The sequence below is a fragment of the Amblyraja radiata genome, chromosome 26 (assembly GCF_010909765.2).
Source record: "Amblyraja radiata isolate CabotCenter1 chromosome 26, sAmbRad1.1.pri, whole genome shotgun sequence".
In the NCBI taxonomy this organism is placed as follows: domain Eukaryota; kingdom Metazoa; phylum Chordata; class Chondrichthyes; order Rajiformes; family Rajidae; genus Amblyraja; species Amblyraja radiata.
This window is the reverse complement of record NC_045981.1, coordinates 20,164,243-20,183,968: the sequence shown is the minus strand read 5'-3', so window position 1 is coordinate 20,183,968 and position 19,726 is coordinate 20,164,243. Positions and strand designations below refer to the sequence as shown.

At 47.6% G+C, this 19,726-nt stretch overlaps 1 protein-coding gene across 6 annotated transcripts in view; it reads right to left on the bottom strand.

Moving 5' to 3' along the window:
- The window catches only part of itgb4 (integrin subunit beta 4), an 84,365-nt gene that overhangs the window by 10,211 nt on the left and 54,428 nt on the right, over positions 1-19,726 (bottom strand). For all 6 annotated transcript variants that reach the window (XM_033044407.1, XM_033044406.1, XM_033044409.1 and 3 more), the window contains exons 28-35: positions 19,189-19,325; positions 18,272-18,449; positions 17,707-17,843; positions 16,560-16,737; positions 13,067-13,204; positions 12,183-12,365; positions 11,264-11,383; positions 786-950 (exon numbers count right to left, since the gene is read on the bottom strand). In XM_033044407.1, the coding sequence (XP_032900298.1) occupies positions 786-950; positions 11,264-11,383; positions 12,183-12,365; positions 13,067-13,204; positions 16,560-16,737; positions 17,707-17,843; positions 18,272-18,449; positions 19,189-19,325 (1,236 nt within the window). The remainder of the gene's footprint in view (positions 1-785; positions 951-11,263; positions 11,384-12,182; positions 12,366-13,066; positions 13,205-16,559; positions 16,738-17,706; positions 17,844-18,271; positions 18,450-19,188; positions 19,326-19,726) is intronic.

The window sequence follows — 19,726 nt, the reverse complement described above, 5'->3', positions numbered from 1 at the left end:
TGGAAACGGTACAGAGAAGATTTACGAGGATTTGTCAGGATTCGAGGGTCTGAGCTAAAGGGAGAGTTTGAACAGGCTGGAACTCTATTCCTTCGTGCAGGAGGAGGGGTGATCTTATAGAGGTCTATAAAATCATGAGAGAAATAGATCGGGTAGACGCACTCTGAGTCTCTTGCCCAGAGTAGGGGAATCGAGAACCAGAGGACATAGGTTTGAAGTGAAGGGGAAAGGATTTAATAGGAATCTGAGGGGTAACTTTTTCACTCAAAGGGTGTATGGAACAAGCTGCTAGAGGCAGGGACTATAGCAACGTTTAAGAAACAATTAGGTACATGGATAGGACAGGTTTAGGGGGATATGAGCCAAACGCAGGCAGGTGGGACTAGTGTAGATGGGACATGTTGGTGAGCATGGGCAGGTTGGGCTGAAGGGCCTGTATCCATGCTGTATGACTCTATGAGCAGTCTGTGCATTTACTGCAAGTACCCAGGAGCAGACGCTGAAGGTGATTGTGAATAGGGCTGTAGGCATGGAGTGGGGGGTTATGAAGGCAAGAACATGGTAGAAAGAGTGGGAGATGGAGATGGAGGGTGGGTGGGCGGGGATTGATGAGGGCAGTAGTTGGAACTGTTCAGTGAACTTTTAGAACTTTGTTGGCGCCAAAACGCGGTGACGCTTGTGTATAGCCTCGGTGAGGTCTGCTCCATGAGTTGTGTAGTAAACAAAGCATTTCACTGCACCCAGGTACGCGTGACAATAAAATATCATTGACTCGTTGAACATACCCTGTGCGGACATCCACTGACCCTGCCCTGGCGCCAGGGTCTCCGAGACCCCCCCGATGGTCCGTGTGAACTGCTGGCTGTGAATGCCAGTGTTCTGAGTGATCGTGTTCTGGGTACCTCCGGAAAACGTCGTGTTCGTCTCCCACCTCCCGTTCATCTGCATGTCTGCGGGAGAGGGGGAAGGAAGGTGTTCAGTCAGTAGAGGCACCCGGTTCACTGGACTAGTCCGCCCTGCTTTACCCAACCACCAGCTGCCTGTCACATTCTCCAAGGCACTACATCCCACTTATCCACCCTTTAGACGTTAGAGATACAGCGCCGAAACAGGCCCTTCGGCCCACCGAGTCCACGCCGACCAGCGACCAGCCCGTACATTAACACTATCTTACACACTAGGGACAATTTACAATTTTGTCCGAAGCCAATTAACCTACAAACCTGTACGTCTTTGGAGTGTGGGAGGAAACCGGAGCGCCCAGAGAAAACCTGCGTGGTCACAGGGAGAATGGACAAACTCCGTACAGACAGCACCCGTAGACAGTATCGAACCCAGGTCTCTGGCGCTGTAAGTCAGCAACTCTACCGCTGTGCCACCGTGCCGCTCCCTCCCAGGGATGTTCAAACATGGACTGCCCCAACAGCCCCTCCTCACCCTACAATTCAAACTTGCCCCTTGCCCCTTGCCACCCACCCTATCTCTCTCAGCTACTCCCGATAACTTTTGGCAGATCAACTTCCCTCCTGTATCGTATCGTAGCCAACAACTCATCCCCACCCACTATACCCCACCCAGCCCATTCCAAACCATCCCTGATCATCTTCACCAGCCCCTCCCCACCCTACAAGTTAAACCTGCTTCTCCCCACCTATCCTACTCCTCCCAAACTTGACCATCTCTTGGCTGTCTCCCATCACCCAACCAACCTAATTATTCTTGCCCCTCCCAGTGATAATTACACCTGCTGTAGACTCTCCCCACCCAGTGTGTACCAAGCCTGGTCTTCATCACCCACACCCTATCCGTTCATTCACCCAGCTCCATCACATCGCTTGGCTACTATCGCTATAGCAACCTGGCTTCACCCTCCCACCAACACTCGGGGGGAATGTTTGTCACGCGACCCATCAATCCCTTTGACAACAGCTTCACCTCACAACGTGAAGGTTAGGAACAACTTAGTGACTACGTAGAAGGCCGCGTCGTTAATGATGGCTGATGTAAGGAAAGCAGATGCAGCAGGAGCTAAATAGGCATTGGGGACTTTATGGAGAGAATTAACCAACAGAAAAGCAGCCAGGACTCCAGTGTCGGCTGTGTCAGTTCTCAGCTCTCAGCTGTGGCCGAATGCACAAAGGTGGATGTTAGACAGGCATGCAAAAAGTGTAAAGTTTAAAAAAACTCAATGTCAGAACAACTCTTAAAAGTATGTGCATAGCAATCTGTGGGGTGAATTTGTGGAATGGTCTGGAACAGGAGATAAAACTTAGCACAAACATAATTCAGTTTAAAAAGTACAAAAACACTTTTTTTAAAGGATATTGGGATGAGGATAGGTGATTGTGAGTGGGATATTTGCTATACTGATTGTATTGGGAAGGGTGATTATAGGGTGATGGGTTGTATATATGACTAAGATACTGTATAGTATATGAGGATTGTTTCTTTTCTTTTTTCTTTTTTTCTCTCTTTTTTGTATGGCTTTGTAAATATTTGATTAGTGTATAAATGATTATAAATAATTTGGTGTACATATAGCTGCTGGTGTACATATGGTGTACATATAGCTGCTAAATTTGTATAAGATAATTATAAGCAGTTGAATAAGGGGTGGGAATTAATAAGCTTTGGTTTCTTCCTGCTCCTTTTCAGACACATACGATTTCATTTATTTATAGATATTGTCTATGACACTTTATAAATATTCTTGTTTTATTTTTTGTATGCTGTTTCACACTTGCTTTTTATTATTTTATTCTGTTCCAAATAAAGAATTAAATTAAATTTTAAAAAGTCATTGTAACAGGAGATTTTGACTTTGGGAAAGGTTGCCATGAATTCATTCATTTCGAGGCTTGTTCAGGATACTTGTCTGAAACTCTTTGTTCAGCTTGTATCCAAGGTGTGCATGCGATGGGGTAATTCAGTGATGGAATCAAGACTGTCCACAATAAACTGGAAAATCTGTTAAAAAAAATGGTTCAACCACAGGAGGGGATCTTCAGTTTATAAGGCTGAGGGCAAGTGTTCCAGTTGTCAAAAAGAAATCACGGAGGACTAAAGGCTGAATAATTTACCTATAGAACAGAATAACAACCCGAATCTCTCGAGGAATCAAATATAAGGGCAGGAATGAGGCAAAATTAACATTAGCAGACGAGATAAATCGCAGGACTGCAAGGCTTTGAACACTGTGTTTTAAAATAAAGTGAACAAGGTGTCCTGTCAATAATTTCCCAACATTTATTTGACCCAGCAACTATCGCTTTCCACTGGAAAATCGAGCATATTATAAAAATGTTGAGAAGAGCACACTGGCGTATCTTAGACAACTGGTTTGACATCTAAGTTTATCATTATGGATAATATAAGTTGGCAACTTAATCCTCAATGGGTCGTGAAGAGCCAGGGTGGATTTGTAACGAGTAGCTCACGCTTCTGAACCAGATTGAATTTCTTGAATAGTTGACTGAAGGGTGAGGGGGTCTGTGGACTTCCAGAAGTCCTTTGATAAAAGCTTCTGGTAAGATATCTACAGCAGAAGTTGACAGGATTAAGTAATGACGTGGAACTGCAGATGCTGGTTTACCGAAGAAAGACACAAATGTTGGAGTAATTCAGCAGGTCAGGCAGCATCTCTGAAGAACATAGATGGGTGAAGTTTCGGGTTGGGACCCTTCTTCAGACTGATTGCAAGTGGTTGTGGTGGGGGTGGGGGAGGGGGGGGGTAAGAAAGCTGGAAGAGAGGAGGTGCAAGACAACGTGGCCGGTAATTGGTGAAATTACCTATTAATAATTATAATGTAATATAATAAAAATACATAATATAATAAAGTAATAATTACGTATTATAAGAAAGGGTGAATAGGTAATGGGTGAAATCTGCCTATCAACCCCCCCTCGCCTATGTTCGCCTATTACCAGCCACTCTGCCCTGCTGCTCCTCTCTCCCAGCTTTCTTACCCGCAATCAAAGATCCTATAAGATCTTTGCCCGCAATGGCCCTCTGAACCAGTCTGAGAGAGGATCCTGACTAGTATTTGGATTGGATTCAATTTATTGTCATTGTCTCATAAGAGACAACGAAATTGTTTTTTTTTTTGGATTGGAACGTCAGCTATCTCATGTTCTCCAGAGATGCTGCCTGACCCGCTGAGTTCCTCCAGCACTTTGCATCTTTCTCTGACGGGTTAAGGGCGTTTTAGTTCCCCCGGTCAGGGAACGGGCTTGAGAGTCAGGGAGGAGAGAGTGAGGCCAACGAGCAGAGATCGGCTCGACGTGAATACGATCCGTGTAGGAGGAGCATGATTTTATAAGCGAGTTAAGAGGTTAGCCAATGACACAAAGAAAGACCATGCTGTCAAGCAGTGTAGGTTGCAGTATTAAATTACACATTATATATGAAGTGAATGGACAACACTGTGATCATTGAATTTCAACAGAAGAAAATATGAGGTCAGGCACTGTGGAGGAAAAATGGATAGAGCAGGGTATTTTCTAAATGGTGAAAACACAGAAGCAGTGGTTTAAAGGCAGCTGCTGTACTCTTACACGTCACAAACTGAGGCAGAAAAACATCACAAAGGCCAGTGAGTTGTCCAGAAGACTCTGGAGTACAAAGGGTTAAAGATACCAGCTGGTGGACAAAGCCCTGGTTAGATCACACCGGATACTGCAAGCAGTTTAATTTTGTTTAGAAATGCAGCATGGAAACAGGCCCTTCTGCAGACCGAGTGAGTCCACACTGATCATCGATCGCCCGTCAACACTAGTTCTGTTATTCCACTTTCCCGTCCACTTATTACACATTAGGGGCAATTTTCAGAGACCAATTAACCTACAGACCCACACGTCTTTGGGATGTAGGAAGAAACTGGAGCACATGGAGAAAACCCACATAGTCACAGGGAGATCTTGCAAACTCCACACGGACAGCACCCAAGGTCAGAATTGAATTCAGGTCTCTAGTGCTATGAGGCAACCACTTAACAAACTGTGTTCACGTCAACACATGAGAAGAATGTAGAGTAGTTTTTCCAAAAGGCCACTGGGATTCAGGAACGAAATTAACAGGAATAGTAACATAGAAAATAGGTGCAGGAGGAGGCCATTCGGCCCTTCGAGCCTGCACCGCCATTCAATATGATCATGGCTGATCATCCAACTCAGTATCCTATCCCTGCCTTCTCTCTATATCCCCTGATCCCTTTAGCCACAAGGGCCACATCTAACTCCCTCTTAAATATAGCCAATGAACTGGCCTCAACTACTTTCTGTGGCAGAGAATTCCAGAGATTCACCACTCTCTGTGTAAAAAATGATTTTCTCATCTCGGTCCTAAAATACTTCCCTCTTATCCTTAAACTGTGACCCCTAGTTCTGGACTTCCCCAACATCGGGAATAATCTTCCTGCATCTAGCCTGTCCAACCCCTTAAGAATTTTGTAAGTTTCTCAGAACCTCACACACTGCTCCAGCTGTGACTCAACCAATCTTTTATTACAATGTTTGGCAGCTACTCTGCCCAAGACAGCTCGAAACCGCAGAGCGAAGGGGATATAGCCCACTCCATCATGTACACCAGCCCCATCCACTCCAGCTACTCCATGCTGCCTCTGCACATAAGCCCTCATTGAAACTTACCGAATAATGAAAGGCCTGCAAAAGAGTGGATGTGGAAAGGATGTTTCCACTAATGGGAGAGTCTAAAACCAGAGGTCACAGCCTCAGAGTTAAAGGACGTTCCTTTAGGAAGATGAAGAGGAATTTGTTTAGTCAGTCGGTGGGGAATCTGTGGAATTCACTGCCATAGAAGGGCGTGGAGGCCAAGTCAATGGATATTTTTAAGACAGAGATTGACAGATTCTTGATTGGTAAGGATGTCAGGGGTTATAGGGAGAAGGCAGGAGAATGGGGTTAAGAGGGATAGATCAGCCATGATTGAATGGTGGAGTAGACTTGATGGGCCGAATGGCCTAATTCTGCTCCAATCACTTATGAACATGAACTTATTAACACAAAAGCTTTAGATTCAGATTCAAGAACAGCTTCTTCACCGCTGTTATCAGACCCTTGAACACACCTCTTTCACCGAGTTTGTATTCCCAATCTCCCAATTGATAACTGTTTTCGTTATCTGTACTTTGTCTGTAGCTGTGACACTACAGCTAGAGATGGCATGGTGGTGCAGTGGTGGGGTTGCTGCCTTGCAGGACCAGAGACCTGTATTAGACCCTGACTACGGTGTGCTATCTGTACGGAGTTTGTACATTCTCCCTGGGACCATGTGGGTTTTCTCCAGATGCTCCGGTTTCCTCCCACTGTCCAAAGTCCAAAAATGTAGGTTAATTGGTTTTGTTAGAAATTGTAAAATATCCCTAGTGTGTAGGATAGTGTTAGTGTATAGGGTGATCGCTGGTCGGCACAGACTCCTTTCCCATGCTGTATCGCCAAACAAAACTGAACTAAATTCTGCGCTCTATTTGTATTCTCTGGTACACTGCCAGTTGTGTTCATGCATGGTACGATTTGCCTGGATAACACGTAAAACAAAGTATTTCACCGGATTTCAGTACACGTGACAATAATAAGCCAATACGAATGGCCTGCCTGCTCCTGCGCTGTGCCTCGGCTAATGGCGTCAAGCAGCCCACTTCTTTTTCACCATTTACCATTGTGAAGGTGGCAGTCTGAGCAAAGAGGGAGCAATGAAGTAGAGCTTTCATCCCCTGCTGCCCTGCACAAGTACGACTGAATGACACAGTTAAGAGGCGATGAAGGTCGGAGAGGTGGCACAGGACATCAACTTCAAAAATCAATTGCAGAAACAAAGAACTGTAGATTCTGATTTATACCAAAGATAGACACAAAGTGCAGGAGTAGCTCAGCGGGTCAGGCAGCGTCTCTGAAGAACAAGGATGCGTGACGTTTTGGATCGGGACTCTTCATGAGGGTAGAATTGGGACAGGTCCACATCCCTGCATTCCTGCATCTTGTGCTTGGCAGCCTGGAATTAACACCGGTCACATAGCAAGCTAGTCCCACTTTTGTTCATAGAGGCAGGCCCTTTCTGTCCGACAATCCCTACACCACCCACACAGTCCGCAGTTGCCACACCAAGCAGCGAGACGAAATGCAGCAAGCTCACATTGGTTGACATTGCACAGCATGCTGGCTGACCCCCTGAGCCCTGTATGTGCGCTGCACGGCAACTGACCCTTGACCCCGTGCACATGCACATGCACGCTGACTGACCCTTCGCTCTCGCTGCATGCAGCTCCATCCCCTCAATGCACCAGTTTGTTCACCAGTGCAGTCGACAGAGACGCGGGCTGCTGAGGCGACTGAAGAAGCTACTCAGAAACGCAAGGATGTTAGAGCAAGAAGCGCTGCGAGATCGTCACCTTGACCTTGGTCTGGTCGGGGTGCTGCCCTCCGCCTTGTGTTGTCTGAGTACTCAGGGTCTTCGGAGAGGAGGCTCTCAATGTCTGATGAAGCATGCGTCAGGGAAGAGCTAGTGGAAAGGCGGGGGATCACTTCCACTGGTAGTTTCCAGCTGACCTTCCTCCCATCGAAACCTTCACCCAGCACGTTCTTCCATTTGCAGCCTTTCAGAACAAGTGAATGACTCGTGTTGGTATTCAATGCATCAGCTGTGCTTGTCCACCCTATCTACAACTAATGGGGGGCAGCCCAACAACTGTATAGAACGGTGCGCATGCAGGGTGTGTGTGCACACATTCATCGGCACCTGCTTACTGACACACCGAATGAGGCCATTTGACCCATCGGGCCCATACCCCCTCCCAGCAGAGCAATCCCCACTGGTCCGAGTCCACCTCCTCTCATTACCCTGGGTCCAGGCTGCTTTACCCTCTCTTGATCATTTATTCCCAGTTTATTCACCCAGCTACACAATAGAGGCAATATACATCGGCTAGGGCAAGCAAATCCTTAGGGCCAACAACCTAAGCACCTGAATGGTATCCATGATAAATGGCATCAATGGTATTGGGAGTGATCTTGAGGATTTATTGCAGCAGTGGATGGAGATCAGGACCTTCTTGGACAACCATCTTGGATTCTTTGAGGAAGTGACTTCCCCTTTGCAAAAGACTGTGATATCATTTTGCACCTAAGACGATAATTTTAGCTTAAAAGGTTGAGGAGATTCAAGGGAGAAAACCCCGGAAACTGGATAAGAGAATGTTGGAAGTTTGAAGGAGGTTTTAGAAGTTCTTGAGTAGGGATGAAGTGTCCATCAAAGAAGCCCATGCTCAGGCTGCTGATGTTTCAGATTAACATCGATGATTTATCTTCAATAGCTTGGTACACACTACTCAGCTTCGTAGATATTAGTTTAGTTTATTAATGTTACAGCAAAAAGCTTTTTTTGTAGCGTGCTATCCAATCAGCGGAAAGACTATACATGATTACAATCAAGCCGTCCACAGTGTAGAGATTCAGGATAAAGGAAATAGTGTTTGGTGTAAGATAAAGTTCAGTAAAGTCTGGTTAAAGATAGTCCGAGGGTCTCCCCTGAGGTAGATGGTAGGTCAGGACTTCTCTCTGGTTGGTGATAGGATGGTTCAGTTGCCTGATTACAGCTGGGAAGAAACTGTCCCTGAATCTGGAGGTGCGCATTTTCACACTTTTGTACCTCTTGCCTGATGGGAAAAGGATGAAGTGGGGATGCCAGGGGTGAGACTGGTCCTTGATTATGCTGCTGGCCTTGCCAAGGCAGCGTGAAGTGTATGTGGAGCCAATGGAAGGGTCTGGGCTGCGTTCACAATTCTCTGAAATTTCTTGCGGTCATGGGTGGGGCCGTTCCCCAAACCATGCCATGATGCATCTCCGATCAGCCTGCCAGCTGCAGCAGGCTTTTGAAGACAGATCCCATGGAGGGCGGTGAAACAGCCAAGTGGATAACAGGGAGGGGATGGGGACTGAAAAAGTTCCCAAAGGATTTGGGACTCTGAGCCCTAACTGAATATCCAATCACCAAAGCATCATGCAAAACCAAAGTATCAACACAGTCAAGCACAAATTGGGGTTGAATAGCCCACATGCTGTGCTAGTTCTGGTCAGCAAGTTACACTGCAAGGCTTCAGATTCTGGACGTGATGCAGAGCAGTGACAGAGGACTAAGCTTTGTTTAGGGAGGGGGGTAAGGAAAGTTTGTGTTTCGCCATTGAAAGAAAGCAGCAGAGAGGAACCTTGAAGGCAGCACTAAACTCCACAGGAGTAGGAAGTACAAACATCAGTATAACACGCTGCAGGATAAAAAACAAGCTCAAGCCAGGAAAACATACATTTAGAATCGACATCAGGTTCCTATTTAACCAACGAGGAGCAGCTCTCCAATACACGCGGGTTGGAGATAAAGCTGAATAAACAAGTTCAGAATCAGAGGGTATGTGTTTATATTCACAAGCGCTCAGCACGCTCGGTACTCCCCTGCACCAGGATAAGGCGGCAGATTCCCAGAGAAGGGAGTGTGAAGGACAGAAGATAACAATGGCTAGTGTAACACTTTCTCGTGCCTCATCCAAAAACAATGAATTGTCACCATCCAGTGAATGATGAGACCTCTGGCAGACAAATCCTGCCACACAGAGTGGAACAGTTTGCAACACAAGTTATTGCTGATAGAGCTGGCACTGATGCTACAGTTGTTAGCGATAGCCATGGGAACTATGTTGACAAGGCCACAGGAGTCATCTCTGCTTTCTAAAAGTATCACGGGATCTTTCCCATCCATTCAAACCTCCAGCCAAGACTTTTGTTGAACTCATCTGAAAACTCACATCTCTAACATTTGCAAAGCCCAGCCTCGACTGATCGCGATTGAGACAAAGATTGTGGGTTGAGGAGATGTTGACACCACCACTTGGCTTACTTTCTCTCGGTGAAAGATTGGAGTCACTTCCAAAGGAGGAGATCACACAATCTTTATCATTATCTGGCAGTAAAATGATGCCAGGCGGTGCATAGAACGGAGCAGCACAGGACAATAGACAATAGGTGCAGGAGTAGGCCATTCGGCCCTTTGAGCCAGCACCGCCATTCAGTACCTAGTTCCTGCCTTTTCACCATATCCCCTGACTCTGCTATCTTTAAGAGCCCTATCTATGGCAAGGTTCTAAAGGTGGGAGGAAGGGAGAGGGAGAAGTTTGGTGAAGGACTGTTGCAAGAAGTGAGGCAGGAAAAGCAGGGCTAGAGACTGGATGGAGGGTCAGGGTTGGGAGAGAGGGGTTGGGGGTGTGTCCAGGCTCCAGCATTAGAATGCAGTGTTGACAGTCCACCTGCTCAAGGACCTGGAACCATTTTTCATGAAAGCTCTTTCCCACTGCCTGACTCCCCTCCCCTGTGACGAGTGGACTATGCTGTGCTTTTCCAGCCCACGGAAAACCCAACTCGCAGGGAGCACAATCCGCACGTTTACGGAGACTTTGGAAAAGCATTGGAACGACTTCCTCACGCAAACAGGCATGGCAGAGGTCACGGAAGCAGACGGTCTGCAGACTGGGAACTGCTCTGGCATACACAACGTCACTTGATGAAACGACGCGGACACAAGAGATGCTGCAATCTGGAGCAAACAACAAACAGCTGGAGGACCTCAGCAGGTTCACAGGTTCTAGGAGCAGAATTTGGCCGTTCGACCCATCGAGTCAAGAATCTGTCACTCCACGCCTTAAAAATATCCGTTGACTTGGCCTCCACAGCCGTCTGTGGCAATGAATTCCACAGATTCACCAATTCCTCCTCATCTCCTTTCTAAAGGTACATCCTTTTATTCTGAGGCTATGGCCTTTTGGAATAACATTGGCCTAGGTGTCTGTGGTATCAATTACTGAAGTGACTCAACTGTGCAAACCTCTGGATACAGACATAGGCTACCTTAAAACAGGGTTTTAAATCAAATATATATATACGGAAATTAGTTATGGCCATTGGGGACTTTAATGTATATCAAACAATAAAATATAAAATATATAAACTAAAGGAGAACCACTGGCAGAAAAAAAAAGAGAAAATGGCTTATTGCTACATTGAACCTAGAAGGCATGGGTGATAATAGCCAGGGTTTGTCTGTGTAAAGGATACTCGGACATATAACAGCACCTTGTCAGTTACGGTCACCTGTAGACTAGGTATTGCTGCTGGTGCGGCTGTGAAACTGTTGCAGTGTGTGTGACAGCCAGGCTTAAGCACCAGTGTGAGAGAATGCGTGAGCTGCCACAGTACAAAGTCCTACCTGTATCGTCAGAGACGCTGGGCCTGGGTGATCGCATGACATCCGAGCTGTACATCAGGAAATTCTCGTACTCATCGTGTGCCTCGGCGTCAATGATGGGAATATCTGGGATGATAGGAACTGTGGAGGACAGAAAGGCAATTGAACGGAGCCCCCGACAACGCCACACTCACTACGCCGGCCCGCCGAGAGCACGCCGGCCCGCCGAGAGCACGCCGGCCCGTGATTATCCTCTACCCTAGCACTCTCCCACACACTAGGGACAATTTACAATTTTACCAAAGCCAATTAACCTACAAACCTGTACGCTTTTGGAGTGTGAGAGGAAACCGGAGCACCGGGAGAAAACCCCGAAGGTCACAGGGAGAATGTACAAACTCTGTACAGACAGCACCCGTAGACAGGATCGAACCTGGTCTCTGGTGCTGTAAGGCAGCAACTCTAAATTTATAATGCGCCATTATAAATCTATCAGAGCGATCCCATCAATCCCATTCACCTACTCACTTCCCCGTACCCACCCTCTCTTACTCCCTGCCAACAATCTCCCCGACACTGACATCCACGGTACTGTGACCGGAGGCTTGTCATCCCCGATCCATGTGAGCAAGTGAGCCCCTCCCTGCACTAACTGGGAAAAGGGAGGTCCGTTCACCTCTCATCACCTATTTGCAAGTCTCTGGGTAAGAATACAGTATCTGGGGCATCCCAAGTGCTGACATTGTCTAAGGACCCACATCAAACTCTCAAACACTATCTCAAATTGACCCGGGACCACCTGGTAACAGTGTGACCTGCCCCCTCAAGCCGTGTCTCACATTGACCCAGGGTGACCAGCTAATCGTGTGAACCCCATTAAACTCCCAGGTGCTTGTGGCTGTGGACTGGGATCTGCCATCCTCACAAGGGTCTCACTCACTGGACATCGGTCGTTTCGGTTGCGTCGACAGGTTCATTGTGGCTTCTCGGGGGGGACCCCAGCCGGCTCCGTTCCTGGCCCGTACTGCGTAGCGATACGGCTGCTCCTCCTTCAGGTTCTCGATCATCACCATCCTCTTCTTCGGCTTGTTGATCTTCACCATCTTTTTTGGTCCAATCGGCTCTGTGAGCGACAGGAGGGGGGAAAGCAAAACTATCAGCGACTGGAAGGCACCCGCCCACGTCTTGGCCCGAGGCCAGGCGGGCTGCTCCTCTCCCTCCCCGTAACATCCAACGTCCGACACAAGCCGGTAAAACTCAGAGTGACCACTGGACACAAGCACATGGTCGAGGAACTCTGCTGGCCCACTGAACACCAACACAGGGAGGCTGACGATACTGGATCTTGTGCTCACAGCAACAGTTCCAGTGTTTCACTGTGGGTTGCTATAGAGACGCTGTCAGGCCCCTGTTGGGTTAGGGCGGTGCTGGAGAACATGGTTTAGTTTAGTTTCGACTTACAGCACGGAAACAGGCCCTTCGGCCCACCGAGTCCGCGCCGACCAGCAATGCCCATACACTAGCACTATCCTACATACTAGGGACAATTTACAATTTACAGAAGACAATTAACCTACAAACTTGTACGTCTTTAGAATGTGGGAGGAAACCGGAGCCAGTGGAGAAAATCCACGCGGTCACAGGGAGAACGTACAAACTCCGTACAGACAGCACCCGTAGTCAGGATCGAACCCGGGTCTCTGGCGCTGTAAGCAGCAACTCTGCCACTGTGTCACCGTGCACCATAGTGTCTGGGTAGAGGACAGGGTTGGGACTGGCGGTGAAGGAGGGGAAGGGTTGTCGCCAGGTCTGACAGCCACTCACGGTTTTCGTCGGTCACCATGGTGTAGCTCACTTCGTACTCCAGAATCTCCCCGTTGGCCTCCGACGGCTCAGCCCAGCTCAGCTGTGTCACCGTGGGTGAAAGGACGTTGAACGCCAATCGACCCGGCTCATTAGGCACTGAAAGGAGAGCACAAGGACCCGGCATTAGATCTCCTCGCAGCCTCACAACCCATCATTGTATCTTATATGTATATGTGAACAACTTGGGCATTAATTGTAGATGGGTTGGGTGGCACGTTTAACAGACAACACAAACATCGATGCAGTTGTGGAGAGTGAGGAAGGCTGTCAAAGTATACAGCGGGATATCGATTAGTTCGAGATATGACAGGTGGTGTTTAATCTGAGCGTTTAAGTGTGAAGTGTTACACTTTAGGAAGTCAAAATGTAAGGGCAAAGTGTACAGTTAATGGCAGGACCCTCAACAGCATTAACATACAGTGAGATCTTGAGCTCCAAGCCCATAGCTCCCAGAAACTTGCAAAACAAGTGAACAGAGTGGTAAAGAAGGCCTATGGTATGCTAGCCTTCATCAGTCAGGACATTGAGTACAATAGTCAAATTGCCATGTTGCAGTTTTATAAAACTCTGGACGGACATGGAGGCTTTGGAGAGGGTGCAGAAGAGGGTTATCAGAATACTGCCTGTATTAGGGGGGATTAGCTATGAGATGTTGGACAATCTTGGATTGTTTTCTCTGGAACATTGGAGGTTGAGGAGAGACTTGATAGAAGTATATAAAATTAGAAGCATGGAAACATAGATGAAACAAGACCTTTGGCCCATCTCATCCATGCCGCCTCATCTTTTGCCCACGTTTAACCATATAAATATAACCATATAACAATTACAGCACGTAAACAGGCCATCTCGGCCCTACAAGTCCGTGCCGAACAGTTATTTTCCCTTAGTCCCACCTGCCTGCACTCATACCATAACCCTCCATTCCCTTCTCATCCATATGCCTATCCAATTTATTTTTAAATGATACCAACGAACCTGCCTCCACCACATCCACTGGAAGCTCATTCCACACCGCTACCACTCTCTGAGTAAAGAAGTTCCCCCTCATGTTACCCCTAAACTTCTGTCCCTTAATTCTGAAGTCATGTCCTCTTGTTTGAATCTTCCCTATTCTCAAAGGGAAAAGCTTGTCCACATCAACTCTGTCTATCCCTCTCATCATTTTAAAGACCTCTATCAAGTCCCCCCTTAACCTTCTGCGCTCCAGAGAATAAAGACCTAACTTATTCAACCTTTCTCTGTAACTTAGTTGTTGAAACCCAGGCAACATTCTAGTAAATCTCCTCTGTACTCTCTCTATTTTGTTGACATCCTTCCTATAATTGGGCGACCAAAATTGTACACTATACTCCAGATTTGGTCTCACCAATGCTTTGTACAATTTTAATATTACATCCCAGCTTCTATACTCAATGCTCTGATTTATAAAGGCTAGCATACCAAAAGCTTTCTTTACCACCCTATCTATATGAGATTCCACCTTCAAGGAACTATGCACGGTTATTCCCAGATCCCTCTGTTCAACTGCATTCTTCAATTCCCTACCATTTACCACGTCCTATTTTGATTTGTCCTGCCAAGGTGTAGCACCTCACATTTATCAGCATTAAACTCCATCTGCCATCTTTCAGCCCATTCTTCCAAATGGCCTAAATCACTCTGTAGACTTTGGAAATCCTCTTCATTATCCACAACACCCCCTATCTTGGTATCATCTGCATACTTACTAATCCAATTTACCACACCTTCATCCAGATCATTGATGTACATGACAAACAACAAAGGACCCAACACAGATCCCTGAGGCACCCCACTAGTCACCTGCCTCCAACCCGACAAACAGCCATCCACCATTACCCTCTGGCGTCTCCCATTTAGCCACTGTTGAATCCATCTTGCTACTCCTGCATTTATACCCAACAGTTGAACCTTCTTAACCAACCTTCCATGAGGAACCTTGTCAAAGGCCTTACTAAAGTCCATATAGACAACATCCACTGCTTTACCCTCGTCAATTTCCCTAGTAACCTCTTCAAAAAATTCAAGAAGATTAGTCAAACATGACCTTCCAGGCACAAATCCATGTTGACTGTTCCTAATCAGACCCTGTTTATCCAGATGCTTATATATATTATCTCTAAGTATCTTTTCCATTAATTTGCCCACCACTGAAGTCAAACTAACAGGTCTATAATTGCTAGGTTTACTCTTAGAACCCTTTTTAAACAATGGAACAACATGCGCAGTGCGCCAATCCTCGGGGACTATTCCCTTTTCTAATGACATTTGAAATATTTCTGTCATAGCCCCGGCTATCTCTACACTAACTTCCCTCAATGTCCTAGGGAATATCCTGTCAGGACCTGGAGACTTATCCACTTTTATATTTTTCAAAAGTGTCAGTACTTCTTTTACTTTGAAACTCATAGTATCCATAGCTACTCTACTTGTTTCCCTTACCTCACATAATTTAATATCCTTCTCCTTGGTGAATACCAAAGAAAAGAAATTGTTCAATATCTCCCCCATCTCTTTTGGCTCTGCAGATAGCTGTCCACTCTGTCTCTCCAATGGACCAATTTTATCCCTCGTTATCCTTTTGCTATTAATATAGCTGTAGAAACCCTTTGGATTTACTTTCACCTTACTTGCCAAAGCAACCTCATGTCTTCTTTTAGCTTTTCTAATTTCTTTCTTAAGATTCTTTTTACATTCCTTATACTCCTCAAGCACCTCATTTACTTCACGTTTGGCCCAGATCCCTCTAAACCTTTCCTATTAATGTACCTGTCCAAGTGTCACTTAAATGTCCTAACCCCCACCATTTCTTCTATAAGTTTACCTGCTCCACTCACTGTGTGAAAATGTTGCTCCACTGCTCCCTTTCAAATCTTTCCCTTCTCTCCTTAAACCCCTGAACCTCTAGTCATAGAATCAGACAGCACGGAAACAGGCCCTTCCGCCCAACTCGACCATTGCAATCAAGATGCCCCATCTAAACTAGCCATATTTGCCTGTATTTGGCCCATATCCTTCTAAACCTAGTTTTCGATTCTCCATCGCTGGGAAAAAAAGACTCTGGTTATTCATCCCATCTATGCCCTTTGTAATTGTATAAACCTATGCAAGGTCACTCCTGTGTGGACCATACCGGTCATAGTTCAATTGGGAAAACATTGAAGCCTTCTCTGCTGCAAAGCATTTCTCTATTACAATAGTTCAATGAAACGTGAGGTTTTCAGGAATGCTAACTAAAGTGTTGTGGCAGAGAAAGCTGTAGACAGAACGATATCAATGCGGAGCAGGACTAAGCTGCTTGGCCCGTACACTTGCCCACCCGTTAACAGTATTGATAACGGTGCCCCCAGTAATTCACTGGCCGTGAGGGTGTGAGGCCTCTGGTGGGCGTGCGTGCAAGGTACTGTGTCAGAGTGCAGCGGCAACTCACGGTCTTCCGGTGTGCGGCAGCTGACGGTCTCGGAGCGGGGGCCGGCGCCCAGGGCGTTGTAGGCAAAGATGTTCATCTCGTAGTCGCAGTAGGGGTACAGGTCTGGGAGCTCAGCGGACGGTGTGGCGGTGGTCACGACCTGCGAGGAGTTCTCGTCCCCTTCGATCCAGTAGGTCACCTGTGTGGGAGGGAGTCCGAGTTACCTCACCGTCCACGGGCAACACCCTGCGCTACTGCCGGGAACGTTCACCGGCAAGGCTGTTCTGGCTCTCGCTCCCCTGCCGTTCTCTCCCGCACAACCCCTGCCTCTCATCTACCACCCTCAGCAATCGTGAGAATGTCACTGCCTAATATCTTGAAATATCTTTCTCGTTTATCTTTGCAGTCTTTTTTTTTCTCACCGCCTTGCAGAATTTATGTGTAATTCATGTGTAAATTACATCTCTAATTGGAATTTGAAGCCCTGGTTCAAATGTGAGCCAATGAAACGCTTTGTCACATTCAAAGCTGTCCTTCATGTCTGAATCGAAGCTGAGCATTGCTGGTAACCCCGTTATCCATCAACAGTGTTTCCATCCACACCCTAAAACCATTTAGTTTTGTTTTGGTGTAGAAACTGGCCCTTCGGCCCACCAAGCCCGCACTGCCCAGCAATCACCCTTGCACTAGTTTTATCCTGCACACTAGGGACAATTCACAAACCCACACATCTTTGGAATGTAGGAGAAAACCGGAGAACACGGAGAAAACCCATGCAGGTCACGGGGAGAACGTACAAACACCATACAGACAGTAGTCAGGATTGAACCCTGGTCTCTAGCGCTGTAAGGCAGCAACTCTACCACTGCGCCACCGTACCTTCCAGAGGACAAATTGACAACAGCATCATTGAGTTCAAAGGTACACAAAAATGCTGGAGAAACTCAGCGGGTGCAGCAGCATCTATCGAGCGAAGGAAATAGGCAACGTTTCGGGCCGAAACCCTTCTTCAGACTGGCGAAGGAAATAGGCAACGTTTCGGGCCTATTTCCTAGGCAACTATTTCCATTGAGTTAAAAACTGGCCATGCTCAAGAGCATTTCCACCATTGCCTGGTTCAGTTTAGTTTCTACCCAATAGCCTTGCTGCTGGTGAAGTGACCTGTTACCTTGTATCCGGTTGGTCGACCCGGGGGCGGGATCCAGTTCACTCGGAGCTTCCTGCTGTTGATTGGCTGCACCTTGACGTTGGAGGGCGGGGCGTCGATGGAGGTCAAACCCTGCTTGAGTGGAATAGTCTCACTGGCTGCAAGATCAGAGAGCAGCTCACGTTAGCAAAACACCGCCAACTTTATGGTGCATCCAATGACTTTGGGAAGATGGAGGGGAGTCGGGATCCTAACCCCCCTCCCCGCACTGTGCGGCCTGACTCCCCCCCCCCCCCCCCCCCCCCACACGACACCGAACCCTCCCCCACATAGTGGGGTCCAAACACCCTCCGCCAAACTGCGGGGACTGACCCCTCTCCCACGTAATGGAGCCCGGACCCTTCCCCAACACCATAGAGACCCCCTCTCCCCTCCCATGCACTGTCAAGCTCTGACTCCCCTCCCATGCATTGTGAAGCCCCCACACACTGTAGAGGCCCAACCCCCCTCCTCCCACACTGTGGATCCTCCCTCCACCGTGAAGCCCCCCCCCCCCCCACGGTGGGGCCCCTCCCCCCGCACTCACCACTGTCGAGCGTGCGGCAGCGCACGGTGTTGGAGCAGGGCCCGGCGCCCAGCGTGTTGTAGGCCGACACCTCCATCGCGTAGTCACAGCTGGGCTGGAGGTCGGTGAGCTCGACCGAGGTGTTCCTCGTCTCAACCGTCTTGGAGGAGAACTCATCGTCTTCAGGCCAGTACTTCAGCTGCAGAAACAATATTGGCCCGTCACTCCCATCGCCCATCGTTACCCCAGAATTATTTATCCCCCTCACTGGGCGTATCTTCCCTGTCGTGACCATCCCCTGTTAGAACAGCGCTGCTTAATGACTAATCGACTCTTTCATCATGGGCCTCCTCCACTCAGAATGAGGCGAAACACAAATTGGAGGAATGGCACCTCATATTTCACGGGTCGCTTACAACCCAGAAATGAATATTGATTTCTCTAATTTCCAGTAACCCTTGCATTCACTCACTCTCCATCCTTCCCCCACCCTAGTCATCCTGCTAGCCTCCCTTCGTTATCACCTCCACAACCAACAATGGACCATTGTGGGCTCCTTGGCCATCAGTGCCAGTTTTGATTTGTTCTGTGCCTTTTCATACCTCTGGTTTCCCTCTCCCCTGACTCACAGTCCGAAGATGGGTCTTGACCCGAAACATCACCAATTCCTTTTCTCCAGAGAACCCATTGAGTTACTCCAGCATTCCGTGCACTCTTTAGTTTAATTTACTACAGATACAGTGTGGGAGCAGGCCTTTCTCACAGAGAGTGGTGAGTCTGTGGAATTCTCTGCCTCAGAGGGCAGTGGAGGCAGGTTCTCTGGATGCTTTCAAGAGAGAGCTAGATAGCGATCTTAAAAGTCAGGGGATATGGGGAGAAGGCAGGAACGGGGTACTGATTGGGGATGATCAGCCATGATCACATTGAATGGCGCTCACCTTGTAACCCGTCACATCCCCCACGGCTGGGCTCCAGTTCACACGGATCCTCTTGCTGTCAATTGGCTGTGGTTTCACGTTAAGGGGCGGCAAATCAATTGGGAACAGCGATTGGTTGAGATCCATCCTTTGCTTTACTGTGATATTAACCACAAGAACATATTAATTGAAGAACATGGAACATACAACAAAGAACAACACGGCACCACAACAAGCCCTTTGGCCCACAATGTCTGTGCCGCACATAATGCCAAGACAATCTTTTATCTGCCTGCACTTATCCATATCCCCCCCCCCCCCCCTATCCCTGCACATCCAAGTCACTTAAAGTCCACGCTCGTATCTGCCTTAACTACTACCCCTGACAGCACATTCCAGGCACTGACCATCCTCTGTGTAAAAACAATACATGCTCCGCACATCTCCTTTAAACATTACCCCTGGCCCTCTCTCTCTACCCCCTCCCTCTCCCGCTCTAGCCACGCCTGCGCAGTTAGGGGCTATTTGTGAGTGGATAGGGCGAGGGATGGCGTAAAAG